At 38.1% G+C, this 16,368-nt stretch overlaps 4 protein-coding genes across 7 annotated transcripts in view; 2 read left to right on the top strand and 2 right to left on the bottom strand.

The window, feature by feature from the left end:
• Positions 1–4,296: 4,296 nt before the first annotated feature.
• On the bottom strand, positions 4,297–9,134 carry majin (membrane anchored junction protein). 2 transcript variants are annotated; one of them, XM_079455575.1, is made up of 11 exons: positions 8,709–9,134; positions 8,445–8,547; positions 8,310–8,361; positions 8,153–8,228; positions 7,418–7,537; positions 7,296–7,330; positions 6,553–6,698; positions 5,771–5,822; positions 5,467–5,491; positions 5,060–5,129; positions 4,297–4,576 (listed from the first exon to the last, which is right to left on the bottom strand). In XM_079455575.1, exons 2-11 carry the CDS (start codon positions 8,543–8,545, stop codon positions 4,528–4,530), a joined length of 726 nt encoding a protein of 241 aa, XP_079311701.1. In that variant the 5' UTR covers positions 8,546–8,547; positions 8,709–9,134; the 3' UTR covers positions 4,297–4,527. The 2 variants fall into 2 exon arrangements, with proteins under 2 accessions (XP_079311701.1, XP_079311702.1); XM_079455576.1 differs by lacking the exons at positions 8,153–8,228; positions 8,310–8,361; positions 8,445–8,547; positions 8,709–9,134 and having other exon boundaries at positions 7,272–7,644.
• On the top strand, positions 8,811–11,596 carry LOC306893615 (glyoxal reductase). 3 transcript variants are annotated; one of them, XM_079455551.1, is made up of 2 exons: positions 8,811–9,044; positions 9,611–11,472. In XM_079455551.1, exon 2 carries the CDS (start codon positions 9,641–9,643, stop codon positions 10,505–10,507), a length of 867 nt encoding a protein of 288 aa, XP_079311677.1. In that variant the 5' UTR covers positions 8,811–9,044; positions 9,611–9,640; the 3' UTR covers positions 10,508–11,472. The 3 variants fall into 3 exon arrangements, with proteins under 3 accessions (XP_079311677.1, XP_079311678.1, XP_079311679.1); XM_079455552.1 differs by lacking the exon at positions 8,811–9,044 and adding an exon at positions 9,137–9,501 and having other exon boundaries at positions 9,611–11,596; XM_079455553.1 differs by lacking the exon at positions 8,811–9,044 and adding an exon at positions 9,169–9,401 and having other exon boundaries at positions 9,611–11,292.
• On the bottom strand, positions 10,932–14,614 carry badb (BCL2 associated agonist of cell death b). Its single transcript, XM_079455600.1, has 4 exons — positions 13,748–14,614; positions 12,482–12,615; positions 11,951–12,147; positions 10,932–11,807 (listed from the first exon to the last, which is right to left on the bottom strand). Exons 2-4 carry the CDS (start codon positions 12,606–12,608, stop codon positions 11,694–11,696), a joined length of 438 nt encoding a protein of 145 aa, XP_079311726.1. The 5' UTR covers positions 12,609–12,615; positions 13,748–14,614; the 3' UTR covers positions 10,932–11,693.
• exoc6b (exocyst complex component 6B) overlaps positions 14,611–16,368 on the top strand; it is a 78,561-nt gene continuing 76,803 nt past the window's right edge. The window contains exon 1 of the mRNA XM_079455531.1: positions 14,611–14,756. Coding sequence (XP_079311657.1) covers positions 14,668–14,756 — 89 coding nt within the window. The 5' untranslated portion in view covers positions 14,611–14,667. The remainder of the gene's footprint in view (positions 14,757–16,368) is intronic.

Below are 16,368 nucleotides of genomic sequence, written 5' to 3'. Positions count from 1 at the left end.
AAATGCTGAAAAAAGTATTCTGAGTCAGACGATTCTGAGTCAGACGAGGCCAAAAAATATACACTATAGCCCTATTAAGAATTCTAATGTCTAATAAATGAATGTTTTAAGATTCACGAAGAGCCGAAGGCACGTGGGAAAACCTAGACGGATGAAAAAATAACAACACGTCATCATAAAGTATCTTTTGTTGTTTTAAACCTTTGCAATTCAAATCCAACTGCTATCAGTGTAACTGCTTCTTGAGTGTTAGAAAACAAGATAACTCAACAACAAGCTGACCTTGGTTAACGTCCTGAAGAATGGTGACCGATCCAACTCCATTTTGTTATGTTGCACAATAATCCCCAATCTATAAAATTGTACTGTTGAAGTGAAAAAAAGATTTATAATCAAACTTTGGGGCACTATTGACTACTAAAGTAAGAAAAAAATCTACTATGGTAGTCAATGGTGCCCACCTCAAAGCTCAGACCCTAGCCTACTTCTGTTTGACTAGCCTAGTTGTCGAGTGTTTTGAAGTCTGGCCATAGAACACCTCGACTCTTTGCAACCCGCGCTTTAGACCAGACGCTCTGTGTGGCGTCACAAAGTTTCATGATGTCATTAACACACTGTGTCACATTCAAAATCCCCTCAGACCCTTTGCTATTTTAATTCTTTGAATAGATATATTTACCATCATTTTAATCAGATACCTTTGTCTGTTACATTTTTTATTAAATATAGACATTGGATATGTCGAGTCGCACGAACTTGCACTATCAGAGCTGCAGTTTCAGAACTACAAACCTTTTGGGGTTTCGTTTTATGATTTGGGTATGTGTCTAAATATATCTCACGTATGCCCACATCAGAAATGGGAGAACAAGATTATTTTTCATGTAGTGTTAACTTTTGAACGCATAGGGTAAGCCAGCTAACTTTGTTAGTACAACTAAAGCCATAAACCAAACATAAAGGAAACCGTTAGTCATCTCTTTTCTTTAGTTGTCACAGGTGCATTAGTATAAAGGGAGTGGGGACAGTGTTATGTGTTAGGTTTGTGTTCAAGTAAATGCATTTGCTGATGTCTGCCACTGTTAGTACATGCATGCATCTATAGATGTATACGCTCTCAGTTTATCTGTACTATACACTTGGTGTCTCTGTCTGGTAGGTGTAGATGTCAGGCCACTTAACTGGAGGTAATCCTGCCAGTTCGTCCCTGGATCCACCGAGCGAGCGCGTACAGGTCGGCCAGGTTCCTTGCGTTAAAGTTTACTTTTTCAAAAACAACAGTGAGTGACCTTACATGTTACAATTGTATCAGATTTTTTTCTAGTCATTGTCAAAAAGCAAGCAAACAAATTGTGCTCCGCCCACAAAAACGAGTCACGATGTTTATTGTACAGTAAAGGGGTCTATACTAGAGAGGGAGATAAGTAGCCTTAAAAGCACTTTTAAAAAGGTCATTTAAATATGTTAAGCGGGTGCATATATATATAATTATAGTTATTGTCATGTAAAGCGATAAATGGTTTTATATAAAAAAGTCTATAGTTAAATAAAGTGGACACTAAAAAATTCATACAATGTACTCATTTATTTCATCATTAGATTAGATTAGATACAAAATCTAAGAGTCCAAAAACATAAATGCAAAGTTTGTGCAAATTTTATTTAATTGATATACAGCGATATTGCATTAATATACATTATTGATGTCATTAGGTGACACCGATACTGGAGTATCAGATTTTATGTTTGTTATTGTTTACATATTAGTAGTTTACATTGTCTTTCAACTGAATCGTCTTAAAATTTGACATTCAAGATTAAAGGTTTAAAAATATAGATTTATGTATTTCATTTCCTAGACTGAGTAGTCAAGGAGTGAGTAGTGCTCTTATTTGTACCGTACACAATGCCGTCTCAATAACGGGATTTGTGACACATGTTGCAGCGACAGGCACGTGCAGTCAAGATCTCAATATCGTCATGGTGTCGACCATGAGGACAGTGCAGACGGACTTTCACCTAAGAAAAAAATCAAATAAATGACGATGATAAAAACAGATTTTCCTCATTGAATCTAAAACCGATTTCCCAAAAGATATTGAAAATAGTAATGCGATCTCCTGCAATCCACAATCTAGTCTTTTAACATCATTAAAGTAACATGACAATGTTGGAAACAACAACACGAAGGTTAAAACGGTGTCATTAATATACCTTTGCATCCTTGCTAATGGTGCAACAGCGGGAAGCAGATGTTATGTTGTGGGTGAAGTTGGAGGCCAGTAACACAGAATAACGGGATGGGAAAGCACTCGACTCACAGTAACCCACACAAGCATAGACAACTTGAGTTCCTCGACAAGTCCCTCGCTTGTCTGTTCGTATGGTTACATTGAATGCTGTATATAGACCGAAGGTTCCATTAGATACATCACCGTATCGATAAGTTACTATGCACTGTACAAATCAAGTGCAGATACACAAGAGTTTGTTTTCACTCACGGTAGAGGTGGCAGCCAGGACTCAAAGATTGAAAGCTCCAGGTAAGAGGCATTAGCAGTAACAGCAGAATCACAGGCAACATGAGTACATTCAGATGATGTCAAACCTGCAAACACAATAAGAGATAGGATTTTAAAATATGCATATTGTTTGATTTATGAGGAGTGTTGATATCTAAAATATTGTGTAAATAAAATGGCCTGGTCAGTCCAAATAGAAATTGGTATAAAATAATTTTCCTATTTGTGAGGATTGACCGGACCTTCATTAATTTCGTCTTGGGAATTTATTCTTTATGCTTTCCCATTAACTGTAGTTAAGGTTTTCATTCTGCCAGCAAATGTTTTAGTTTTTAGTTTTGTTTATGCTCATTGAGCAAAACAAATGATCAGTACAAAATATTCAGATAATAGAGAAATTGTGCAAAATTGTCGAGCGTTTCTGAATGCTCTGTATGTTCGATATACAGTTTACAGATTATTATTGTTATGATCTGTCTTTTGTTAAAGATGCTTTTACGCAAAGTTACTTACAAATTAGGTAAAAAGTTGTGTCACTCAGTAACATCACAAAGTTGGGGTTGGAAATTAAAAACTACAATCTGTGAAATCATAAGCATAACTAACAAACCAAAAAGGCAATACTGTATGCACAATGTGACCCCACTACATTACAACATAAAATACAGAAAAAAACTCTAAGACTCTAAGGCAAATATTGATATACACTATTTCAAAAAATGATCAAACATGTTTCTGCATAAGTCTAGACATTTTGAAACATGGAAGTAAAAATACAGCTCAATTTTGAAGAGTTTTAGTAAATAGCAATATTAGTAAAGCTGCATTAGCTGGTTTTGGAATGACATGATGATAAATATGATAAGACAAATACAAAGAATTATTATTTCCCCTGAAAAAATGTAACTAACTTTTGTCAAGAATAAATAATGGATACTAGAAAATCAGTCAACTTAAGTTTACATTACAGTTACTTTTACAAAATATGGCAAACAAAAAAGTGTGTTTTTGATATTCTAATATTACAACCGTAAAGGGAAGTAAACGAAATTTACCTGTATCCTATTTTGTCAAAGTGTGAGCAGAAGAAACTTGACCTCAAGACAGGTTGGCAAGTGTGTATGTTCACTAGATGAAGTTATTTTCTTACAGATATATGTAGTGCCGGTAAAACTGAGCCCTCATCTTTCAGCATAGTCACACCCACTAACCAGTGTCTCTGTGCATGTGCATCAGGAGACCCTCCCCAATGCCTCTATATCAAGAGTGACTGACACTGTCTTTCATGATCAAGAACCCTGTGTGTCCCATACAGTATATATATATATCATGTGGATCCATGAATTTTATCATTTATTACGACTGCTTTTCAGGTTACAGTAATATAAAACCCCTTAAAATTAAACTATATGTTAGATAATCTTCACTTTTTTTAAATGATGGACCTGAATTAGAAGTCTAAGAAATAAAAACAGGTTTTCGTCTAAGTCCACTTATAACAATTTGCAAAGAAAAGGGTGTGGGTTTTGAGAATTCTAAGTAAAGTAAGGGAATCAGGCATGCCTTGGCCGATGACATCATCTTACTGAGAGTGCTCTTCCACACACATATTCACTTTAGTGAATGGTGCAGATGCTCTAACACACAGCAACTCTATTTTCTGCCCTATTCAGGTGAATGCTCACATTCAATTGCACACTAAATGCAAGTAACACACTACATCATTTCAGGCTTAAAAGTGAGGTGCAACAAAAGGAATTTTCACTCAACAGCAATTGTTTGGAAGTATGTATTAGGAACATTCTGGAAAACCAAACACACATTAGAACAGTAATAATAAAGTTTAAACAAATTTCAAATACATAATGCACAATACACATAAACTACGGACAATAGGTACTGAACACATGCAATTCAAACCTCGAAGACATCAAACTGAAAAAGATTTTCTCCAACAAGAACCGGTCTGAGCTCCACAAATGACAAGGAGTGACGGTTTGAAATGTTATTTCGCAGAACTCTTGTGGAAGAACATAGAGAAGGGAAACAGTGAGCTGTGGAAAGAACATGAGCAATGTGTAGGTGAAGAATATAAAACAGGCTATTTTTAGTTAACTCAAGATTCTACCATTTCAAACTGGTAAGTTTTACAAAAGGTCTTAACTATTACACCTAACTAGACACCTTGATGTCCATATTCAAAACTGCACTTGCAAGCACTTGAAGTCATGCTACTGTTCATTGTTAAAGCTACTGTGTGTAATAATTAAAACATTTTAATAATTGTTTACTATTACAGCCTATGCAGGATCCCTATGAACAATGGAGCTTTGCTGAAAACATTGTAGCTCTGTTGTGCTTGAAGCATTGCTGTTTTTATTCTAATCTAGTGAACATTGTGTCTTTTAGGCAGATTGTTTCACACAATGGAAGACAGGAGGAGTGTTTAGAAACCTGTTGAAAAATAGTCATTGTTGCAAATCTGCAGACACTGCAGCTATACTGTATTTACACATTTATATAGTCAGATTTCTCACCTCGCAAATTTAGTTATGAACCCCATTTTCTGTTCAGCTACTGAATTTGGTTCAGGAATTTCAGGTGCAGCTAAATAAGGTGTCAGAAAAAGATAAACACAATAAAACAATACAAAGATATAAATTAATTCTCATTTCAAACTGTCTGACTTTTTTTGCAGACAACAAAAGAAGACGTTGGTTGGATTACATGATCGTGTTTTTTCCAAACGTTGTTAAATAAACTTCATGTTACATGTCACATATTGACATGACTGACATGAGGGTGAATAAATGAGGACTGAATTATTATTTTTGAATGGATAATTTCCTTGAGCAAACATACTACTATAGACAAAACTGTAGGATAGGATACAATAAAAAGAAACATGCAAGGTAGGAAAAGCTGTTTTGAGTATGCAATTTACCATCACACTCTGAATCAGCATGAATCTGCAAAAGAAAAGAATAACAGAGCAAGAAATAAGAGAGAGATTAAGAGTGATGGATGTGTTCAATTTCTCTGAAATCAAATGTACCTAAAACAGATCTTTTATTTTTATCATCTTCTATAATTAACATAATGGAAAAGTCATGCCACCTGAATGGGCTAATGTGTCAGATTGTGCACCCTGCAGGGGCAATTACAGATTATTAACAGTAAAGACAGTGTGTGAGTGATAGAGAGAAAAACTGTCTACCACGCACGCACACACACAAACACACACTTACCTCACTGCCACAAACCATCTCTTCTGCACCATCAGCCAAGCAAGGGGACTTCCTAAATAGAGAAACGAAGAGAGAAAGATCTATTTGTTCTCTTTTTATTTGACACATCGATAATCGGTTCATTTAATAAAAAAACAAAAGACCTGTTTTAGGCAAGTCTGCTAGCTTATCGGCCTGAGGGCTTGCATCAAATGCACACAAATCCTCAATGAGGTATCTATTTTTGACACTGAAGGTAGGTGAGTTGTGTAAACTCCACTAAATTACTTGAGTCCTCGCCAGAATGAACCGACATCCATCATTTTCTCATCGCCCACCACAAACTAAATGAAGACACGATGGAATTAAAGCAGATGTCAAATTGGGTTCTCCGCTGTTTGTTGATTTGTACATCTCTGCCCATAAGGAGGAATTAGATGAGATGGGATGTTATTTTAACAGCTAAATTATTATGTTCTGCCTGCTGATTGAGTGACAGCTTCATTGAGATGGCGCCCAGTGCTCAGGCTCCTCTGATCTGCTGTTTCATAACTGCTGCATCTGACTCAAGACCTCATATCAACCAAGCACTGAAAATAACATGGAAAATCCCAGAAATATCTCAGAGGTTTGTGCTGGTCTGACAGCAAGGTCCCACAACATGTATTATAAACCAAGAAACTACATGTATAGGAATATCTAAATACACCATGCGATATGGGCTTGGCACGAATTTAGTTACAATGATGATTTATTTCCTCATAAAATACAAAACAAGGATTAAAAAGCACAAAAACACTTACTGAGGGCTTTGAACATTCTCTGAAGATAGTTTACTCTGGATTTCCTGGCTCATAGCGCCCTCCTCTGGATGTGCCACAACGGTGGTTTGGACTTTCCTCACTGAATCTCTGGCACACAGTGGATTGTTTTGCATTGACTCTGTTTCCTGTGGGTATTTACATTGAACTTGGTTTTGCTGTTATGGATTTCCAAAGCAATGTATTGTTTCTAAAAACTAAGTTTTGACAATTTGACAGGGAGATGGTCTTGCCAGTAGGTTTCAGTACAATGAAGCTCAATGCTCTGGTGTAAAGGAACGCTGTACTGCAGATAGTACACAAGTCAAGTGAGGTCGAGTCTAAGTCAAGTCTCAAGCCTTTAAAGTGGAGTCCAAGTCTCATCTCAAGTCTCTATATTTTTTTTTTCTCAAGTTCTATTTTAGCAATAGTTATTTTAATCTTTTAATTAAAAGCGTAAGATTAAATATTAAAATGAATTACTTCTATAATGTTTTGTTCATGTACCATATTCAAAATATCTATTTGAATGACGATTTTACAAGTCTCACATCAGCAATTCACAAGTCCTTAAACTCACATTTACATTTAGGCATTTGGCAGACGCTTTTATCCAAAGCGACTTACATAGCATTATCCTATACATTTTAAATAGGTATCTGCAATCCCCTGGGATCGAAACCACAACCTTGCGTTGTTGACGCAATGCTCTTACCACTGACCTTTAAGTTGTAAGAGACACTCACCGGCATAGGCACTGGTGAGCCACTGGTGGTTGTCACTGTAAAATAAGAGAGGCCATGAGAGCAGTGCATTGATAGTTTAGGTAAGAATAACTGTTGGCTTCTGAGACTGAGTGGGGTCTCACCTATATGGCTGGCTAGTTCATGACACTCCACATATAGCGTGATGACGAAAGGGTACGCAGAAAGTTGTACACCCCCCTTCATAAATCTCAGTTTGGAAACTCGTTCCCATTTACTCATATCTAGATGTGTTGTCGAACAGTAATAATATCAGATTTGTATACGTACACTTATCAATCTTTGACGCTGAATAATGTTGTATTGATGGGCCATGCCAACGTTATGGATGCGAAATTTCAACCATGAAATATAAATGTAATCCCAATGTATTGAATCACCTGTTTATATCTTACTAAGCCCCTGATAATAAAGTCAGTACCTGATCATTTATTCAAATGACGTAAACCCAGTCTAAGCAAGAGTTTTCTACTTCAAAAGAGAGACAAATGCATGCGTTACGTATGTGACAACTAGGAATGAATTAAAACGCCAAACCTGAAGCAATAATATCCAACATATTAAGAAGGGACGGCTATTTTAAGAAATGTATAAAATAGTTATTTCACCAATGTTCAGAGGAATATGGATCGTTATGGATGCGACAATTCACTTAACTGACGATAAAAGACTATGCTTTAAGAGACCTCACATGGGTATTTCAACCAAATATTGACATCTGACCCATCAGTATGGCGAAAACCTTTGGTAAAAACTAGATTGTTTCATCATAAGGTCAACTTTAACATGAAATTGCCCCGTTATCTGTTAAAAATCGGCTAACACTCAAAGAAGCATACAGGGAAAAAAGTTGAAATGATGGGTGGTGAAAGGTTGAAGACCATCCAGGTTTGCAAGCACTGCACGCACAGCAGACTGCAAAACAAATGGACGTGTAATAACGATTCTTTATGTACAGTCTAATGACATCTACACTGATAATATCAATGATAATACCTCCAGCTCCTCACTGACTAGTGCCCCATCCAGCATGACTTCTTCACATGTTCTTTAAAAGACAAAACACATGACATGTCCAAATATTTTGAACAGAAACAAAAAAAAAACACACCAAGGTTCTCACAGTATTACCTGTTCCTCTCTCCTCGCCTTATTTTAAATTTGTACACATGGTGTCCAGCCTGAAAGAATCTGGTCTCAGGAACAGGATAAGAAAAGGCCTGGATTGGCATGCCTTCATGGCAAAGGAAAACGCATATGACTGATAGCTTTAGTACAGTATAATAAATGACTTGTATCTAAGACACAATTGTTGGCTACACCTGAAGAACTGCTAAACTTTTACAAATCTTTACTGAATGAAAATGAAACACGAACAGCGACAGTATTAGTTACCGTAAAGTAGAAAATATTTGAGACAACTTCAATGCAGAAACTTTTTCAACAGACCGGCGGGTTAATGGTTAAACCGTGTCAGCGTTCCCGCCTCCAGGTCAGGACAGCAAACTCTGATTGGTCCCCCGCGACATCCAGTGAGGAGCGACGCTGCTGCTATCTCTATGGTGACGTGCGAAATCGCCTTTCCGTACTATATAGTAGCTGAAAATGAGCATGAGTCGTGAAACCTCAGTATGCAGTAGGCGAGAAATACAAGGATGGTCTTCTCTATCCCATGTCGCAACGGGACCCGAGCAACGGTCACATTGCAAAGCGAGTGTCCGGTTTTTAAATGTAAGTACAGATTGATTAATTTCTCGTTAATACATAGTATTTGTACCGACGCCTAGATACACGTCTATTGATGTCAACACGTCATAGGTCAAAGAGCACACGGGTCACATGGCATTAAGATATTGGGGGATGCGGAACGCCCGAAATATATTCATCCTATCCGCACACACACTATATAGAACGTACTGTTTTAACGTCATTTAAATCAGTACGTACTGTCATAGTATGCGATTTCGGATGCAGCACAATAGGTTCCGCCCCGGACCGGTGTTGTCACATGACCGGGTCAGGATGCGTTGTGGTCGTGTAGCTGTTTACAGATAAAGTTCTAGCGACAATGTTTATCTCGTGCTCCAGGTAAATTCAGCTGTGGGATGTATTATTTATAACATATGATCTATGCAGCACATACCCCGGACTTTGATCAAGTTTTTATTGTTTAAAAAAAACCTGTTGGGTAAGTTTGTGTCTCCTATATGTGTTATACTGTTGTTAATCTCCAGAGTCAGTTTTATTTTATTCTTAAACGTACTTATATTTACTGTAAATACTTGATGTCTTTGTAGTAGAGTTTTAACAGTGTCCAGATCATCCTCATGGCAGACCTTCAGCCATCTGTACTTCTCAACACCGGGACCCGGATGCCTCTGTTGGGACTGGGCACATTTCGTTTGCAAGGTCAAGAGGTCGCCTACAATGCTATAGATGCTGCTTTGGCAGCAGGTTACCGTGCTTTTGACACGGCTGCAGTGTACCGCAATGAGGCACATGTGGGTCAGGCCCTCCGTTGTCTGCTGCCCAAGCACGGCCTATCACGAGAGGATGTTTTCATAACCAGTAAACTAGGTCCCAAGGATCAGGGCTACAAAGCCAGGGATGGCTGCCTGAGGAGCTTGGAGCAGTTGGGACTAGGCTACATTGATCTATATCTTATTCATTGGCCAGGTACACAGTGTCTGCCAGTGGGGGATAAACGTAACCCTGACAACCGTGCTCAGAGCTGGGCCGTTTTGGAGGAGTTTTACTCAAAAGGAAAGTTTCGGGCCATTGGGGTCTCTAACTATACTGTAGATCACATTAAAGAGCTTCTGAGGAACTGTAAAGTGCCTCCAGCTGTTCTCCAGGTTGAGTTCCATCCAAAGCTTACGCAAAAGGAGCTGAGGGCAATGTGTAGGGAAACAGGGGTGTGTTTTCAAGCCTACTCCTCTCTCGGAACAGGGCTTCTTCTGTCAGATGCTGTGGTTCAGGATGTAGCAAAAGAGTGTGGCAGGACATCAGCCCAGGTGTTGCTGAGGTGGGCTGTGCAACAGGACATTCCAGTGCTTCCAAAATCATGTCAGCCTGCACGAGTGAAGGAGAACGGGTGTCTTTTTGACTTTGAGCTTAGTGGAAAAGACATGGAAAGGATCTCCGCTCTTGATTGTGAAGAAAAGTTCTGCTGGGATCCTACACAAGTGTTGTGACAGAGACGTGTCAGAGATTTATGTGAAGAGAACTCAAGTTCAACATTAAAACTCAAGATTGTTTAACTCTTATTGAAGTGCCACGACACAAAGTCCCCTGACATATACTATATAAACAGATTTTGAATGTTAGTTTACAGAGTCTTGCTTGACAAATGTAACTATTGGACAGAAGTTCACACAATACAAGTATATGAGCCCGACTTATGTTTTAGTTGGCAAACTCAGTAATGCTGTATAGATTTTAGATTAGATTTAGTTCAAGGTGCGGCCTATGTTTACAATTCCTAATGCAAAAAAAATATATATGTACAGCGCATGACTGATGCAGATTCTACACAGATTGTAATGTACAGTACGTTTCCATTATTCATACTTGTGCATTACATTTCCGTATAACAAAAACAGGAACATGTGCCTCAAGTATTGGGGTAAATAGGGTTTTATTAGGTTCTAATATTACTAGGTAAAACATTAAATTACAAAGAAAATAATAAAAAACATTCACAAAAGGTTTTGTCATTTTCAAGTAATACCAGTGATGATATAGGGCTGATATAGATTTGGTGTTACGTCATTATGCTTGGGTAGACCATTGCAAATAATTATCACTAATAAAAAAACTAAAGGGCCCTCAAAGTGTTCAAAGTCCCTTTACAATATACCCTGTTTGTGCCGTTGTAGATGCTGTCAAGTTCATTGTTGCTGTACATACAATTGTCTAAAAATATTGGTAAAAATTGAGTTAACACTTTGAATGCAAAAATAAAACATCTTGGACTTTGATGTGCTTTGTTAAAAACTGTTTCAACTTTTTGTTAATATACCTTTTAAACAAAAAGGGTTTATCCCTCACAAGTTTTACAATTTGTGTCATCTTGATGTAACTGTTTGAAAAAGTGTCAGAAAGTATGTGCTTTGTATATGGTGATATCAAGCTCTCAGTGTCATTGATTTTACGGCATAATCTTCCCAGAGTTTAAGTCAAAGCGTAATCTCCATTATGGGTATTCTCTGTTGCTCGTGCCAGTCATATCATACTTTTCATTTAGTCAAGGGTCCCACCAGTGCATTTCATGATAAAGGTTGCTAGCCAATGGAATTGTTCCTTCTCTTCAATGTAGTGCATCCTTTTCTTGTACAACCAGTTGTTATGTACAGTAGTCCATTATACGTTCACTTTCAATCACTCTGCGGGACGCGACTCGGCATCAGATTCTTTGTGACTCCAAAGGAAAGTCAACCAGCTGGGTGACTGGTGCATCTGACGTGCTGTTCCTGCACTCTTCACTCTCTTCATCTATAAGGTTTGAGGGGTAAGAAAACACTCAAATTAATGTATTATTATTATTCAGGTTATCGGTTATAGGTTAACATTTCATCAGAAAAGAATTTGGGGTGGTGGTTTCCTATTCTTATTACACCCAATAGTAGTATTCATACCCCTGTATCAAGAAGGTTGTCAAACTCATCACTCATTCTTCTCAGCTGCTGGCCGTATTTCTTAGCTGCCCACAGTGCAGGTGGAGCAGAGTGGGTCCGACGCCTAAAACCTTCACCTTCCTCTCCTGTTCCGGTCTCTAGCAGGTCATCTTCATTCATCGAGTGATTCCTATTCCTTTGTCTCACCAGTTGTTCTCCTATAATGACATTTGATTTTAAGTGACCCTTGACCTAGATCATCAGATTAACCTTTTTAACTAAAATAAAATGATACAATTAATTGATCATTACTTATCTGAGTAACTTTTTATTTTGAGATCGAATAAAACAGGTGGACGAAGGATAATCCTCAACTTATGTTAGTTTGTTTCAAGCAGTACAAATGTTTTGTTTAATGTATGTAAGGATATCAATTGATGTTAATGGTACGGTGATGTACTTGTGGTGCAGATGTTCTGCAGTGCGGTGTATCCAGGATACAGCAGCAATGACGTGTTTTCTGTAACTATCCCAAAGGCCCTTGAGACTTACTTTTCAGACGGTCAGAATCTGTAAGGTGCTTCTTTCTTTGCGGTGATTCTTTATCTGTCTGGAGCTTGTCCTCATGGTCTTCTGAAGTCTCTGACTCATTGTCAGAAACAGTGAACATCTGCGCCATGATTCAACTGCAAGTTAAAAGTTAACAGGTTAATTCATTACATTTTCATTTAAACGAATACAGATTGATATTTGTTAGGAAAGGTGCTGTACAAACTATATTTGATTTATCTCTCACCCATGACAGTATGATATGAAAATGAGTTGAAGCTATCAGTGCTTTTGACATAAAAAAAGAGTTCATTTAGAGATCAACAACCGTAGGAGCATATTATGGATCTGAACGTAAAGCAATACTATATGAGTTAACACAAAGGAACAACACAATATACGTGCAACGTCTCATCACACTTGGACTACATACAAAAGAAAAGTGATGGCGTAAACTTTCATTTTGTCTGCTACGAACGTACTATGGTGCAAACTGGCAAAGCCACATACTCAGAGGTGAATTCAGAGAACTAATCTGTTGATCTTATACCTTTATATGACAAAAGATGAACATACATTTAGTTGCACACATCTGGTGCAAATGACGCAGGAAAAATAACGTCCCAGGGCGACTTTACATTACAACCGACTTTTCTTCTTTCATAAACAAGTACACACAAAATAAGGCAACGTTAGATACTAAAGTCCTGGACGACAAAACATCTCATGGGTCAATTTTTCGAAATTGAGATTTTTACACCACCTGAAAGCTGAATAAACAGGCTTTCTATTGGTTTGTGAGGGAAGGACAATATCTCTTTGAGATACAACCGTGAAAAAAGTTCGCTTTTTGTAAATAAGGAAATTTACAAAATATCTTAAATTGAACATGATCTTTACTTAACATCCTAATGATTTTTTGGCACAAAAGAGCAATCTATAGTTTTCACCCATACAATGTATTTTTGGCTTTTACTAAAATGTTCCCGTGCCACTTATAAGACTGGTTTTGTGATCCAGGGTCACATATGATGATGTTTGTGCGTCCAAACGCGTCGTTTTTACCTCGCGTGTTTAAAGTCGACAGGGAGCAACGCGACACATTTGTTTACAACTTTGAGGCTTCGTGCAAACCCAAACCATAAACCTTGTTTAAAAGGACAGTCCGTTTCTTACTTGTTTAAACTGCGTCCTACTTTGTAAACCTGGCATCTTCCATAAATGAATTATTAATATGCCAAATACTGAATCAGATATCGAGTTTCTTACCGATTTCTTGATCGTGTCGGCGCCTTGAGCGCAGTCTCTTCCGGGTACTCTGACTGGCGATGATGTTTGGGACTCGCTCTGTTTGGACTTCTGCTGCTCCCCCTGACGCTCACACGTAATCCATGGTATAGGAGCGCACCAGCTTTCATATAAACTTTCACACAGTGCAAGACACTACAACTAAATACTAACAGCCGTTAAACTAAACATAGCATGCGAATGATTTATTTATTTGATTTGTTTGACAGGGACAATGCATACAGTCATAGCTACAATACAAGTACTGCAACTGATGCGCAGCATATAGAGTATAGCCACAATTCTCAACTCCTGCTGGTTGGGCTTTTCTAAAACATTCACAGTGTATGTTACATAACACGTTTAAATAAACATTTAATGCCTGGAGCTAATTCCAGTATGTAGCCTATCAAATAATCGCGCAACTATTGTTTGGTCTCGTTGAGCGCTGCTGCACAAAACATGTCCGACCAGTTTGATTCGTTTACGCACGAGGCACTAGATGTCACTGTCTTTCATCAAATGGTTTGTATTATTGGGTTGCCTGTAGGCTCCGTAGAAGTTGCATTAACCATCAGAAATCTCACAAATGACATTATATTTGATAAACCACATAAACACGCTCCTCATAAAAATACACTGTAAACATTTTCTTTCTATTTTAATAAACAGCTCAAACGATTGTACGAAAACACGTGCGATCTTAAATGCAATAACTTCTTGACGTGTCCTCTCTAAATAATAGACTTCAAATGTTACTTTGTTCTCTTTAAAACTCGTCCGCAAGTCAGCAAGGCCGTCATCGATCGCTCAATAGTAATACCGGAAGTAAAAGCTCCAGTGTTTTCCCCGTCTCTCTCGCAGCGCGTTATTTTCTCGAGCGCGTCGCGAGGACATGGAAGATGGCGAGCGCGGAGACAGCGGCAGAGCACGAGCGGATCCTGCGCGAGATTGAGAGCACAGACACTAACTGTATCGGGCCCACACTCCGGTAAGTCAGTCAGTAACCGGACAAGAGGGTACGGGGCTCGGGGTGTGTGGTGACATTTTGATTCAAAGGTGCCCTGGGAGGGTGATCTCCTTGTTCCTTTAACTTCTCGGTTGCCAGAAATCTTCCATTCAAGTTGTTGTCAGGCTGGTAAAGTAAGCGCTCGGTAGAGCCGGGGAGTAGTTTAGTTATCATTCCTCTCACATGTGTCTCTGCATGACACCCGGAGAGGAGGCGGATATTAGAGTATAATGAATAATGCTCTCTTTATTATCCGAAAACAAACCAGGAGAGACGCGAACGCAGTTTGTGTTGGTGCTGTCCATTGTATTTAAGGAAGTAAGTTAACTCGGGCTTTTAACTTCCCAGACTGTTCGTTTGAGAGAAAGCTTGTTATATTTATATACTGCTCATGAAACACCACGTTTTTACCAAACCAAACCAGATGTTATTGAAGATTGAACCATTAAACCATTAAAGTTAAATCCCAGATATCATTTAATGGGGTCTTATGCCAGTTCTGTCCTTCACAACAGCAGCATCTGATTATTGAGTTTGTTAGTGGTGTTCGGTAAGTTTCACAACACCCTGACAATATAACATTATGGTTGAAAGCATTTTTCAGCCTACTGTCAATTGTCAAGTGCTAATTGTTCAGTTCAGCCAATGCCTGTTACTTTTACTTAGTTGTTCAAATAGATGCATCTTGTGACGTTAGAGCCAAAATTAGCAGTGTGTTTGGGGCGCGTTGATAACAGCTTCTTGCTTTGCACACCCTGTGGTGGGACTCATTTACAGGATTGTGAAGTGACATTTTCTCTCTCTGTGATATTTGCAGTTATATGGTTTAAAGTTAAGTTAAAGACCATCACACTCTAAAAATATGGCGCTATATAGCACTAAAAGTTATTTTTTGCTCGTGATAGGGGAACCACTTTTAGTGCTATATACAGACGTGCTCAAATTTGTTGGAACTCTTACAGCAAATTGAAATAATGACATCATTCCTCCTGAAGAGTGAGGAAATTCAAAGCTGTTGGATCATGTATACTTGCATGCTTTTGGTATGTCATAGAATAAAGCAAAGAAGCTGTGGAAAGAAATGAATTATTTAGGGCCCTATGAAATCTGTTTTTTCCCCCAAATTCCGTTTTTTCCGTTTTAATTTCTCCTACACAGGACTGTATATTCACAAGTTGCTGTTTATATGGGTCCATACTACATCTAATGGTTATACCTAGTATTACATTTTCTATTTATTTCTCGCAGCAGCAACAATCTGCCTCTTATGTCTTAAATTTTACATACCAGAAGGGAAATAAGTACAAAAAATTAATTGTATATAGTTTTAGATAGGTACTTTTGTTATTATACTTATTATGATCCCAATTATTACTGACTTGCCTATAACAGTGTTTAAAACGCTGCGGTCTCGAATGCCCACCGATCTTGTTCAGTACGGCTTTCATGTGTGTGTTGCTCAAAAACGTGAGGCAAGTGGGTTTGACGAAGGATGCTTTCATTTTGAGGCAACGATCCTCCTTGCTTGCAGTACTTTATGAGAAAACTTTTTCAGTTTTTTGGAAGACTTCACAGTCTCAGATGGTCTCTTCGA

The sequence above is a fragment of the Barbatula barbatula genome, assembly GCF_947034865.1.
Source record: "Barbatula barbatula genome assembly, chromosome: 1".
Taxonomy (NCBI): Eukaryota; Metazoa; Chordata; class Actinopteri; order Cypriniformes; family Nemacheilidae; genus Barbatula; species Barbatula barbatula.
The sequence above is the reverse complement of the archived record's forward strand: the minus strand, read 5'-3'. Positions and strand labels throughout refer to the sequence as shown.

What these genes read in the sequence shown, in the direction of transcription:
- majin (XM_079455575.1), bottom strand. Translation starts at nt 8,545, where the DNA reads ATGCCAATCCAGGCCTTTTCTTATCCTGTTCCTGAGACCAGATTCTTT. An exon ending in TAGTCAGTGAGGAGCTGGAG is followed by an intron (nt 8,229 to 8,309) that starts GTATTATCATTG and finishes TTTGTTTTGCAG; the next exon opens with TCTGCTGTGCGTGCAGTGCT. An exon ending in TCATTTCAACTTTTTTCCCT is followed by an intron (nt 7,538 to 8,152) that starts GTATGCTTCTTT and finishes CAACACATCTAG; the next exon opens with ATATGAGTAAATGGGAACGA.
- LOC306893615 (XM_079455552.1), top strand. Translation starts at nt 9,641, where the DNA reads ATGGCAGACCTTCAGCCATCTGTACTTCTCAACACCGGGACCCGGATG.
- badb (XM_079455600.1), bottom strand. Translation starts at nt 12,608, where the DNA reads ATGGCGCAGATGTTCACTGTTTCTGACAATGAGTCAGAGACTTCAGAA. An exon ending in AGATTCTGACCGTCTGAAAA is followed by an intron (nt 12,148 to 12,481) that starts GTAAGTCTCAAG and finishes ATGTCATTATAG; the next exon opens with GAGAACAACTGGTGAGACAA. An exon ending in ACAACCTTCTTGATACAGGG is followed by an intron (nt 11,808 to 11,950) that starts GTATGAATACTA and finishes CAAACCTTATAG; the next exon opens with ATGAAGAGAGTGAAGAGTGC.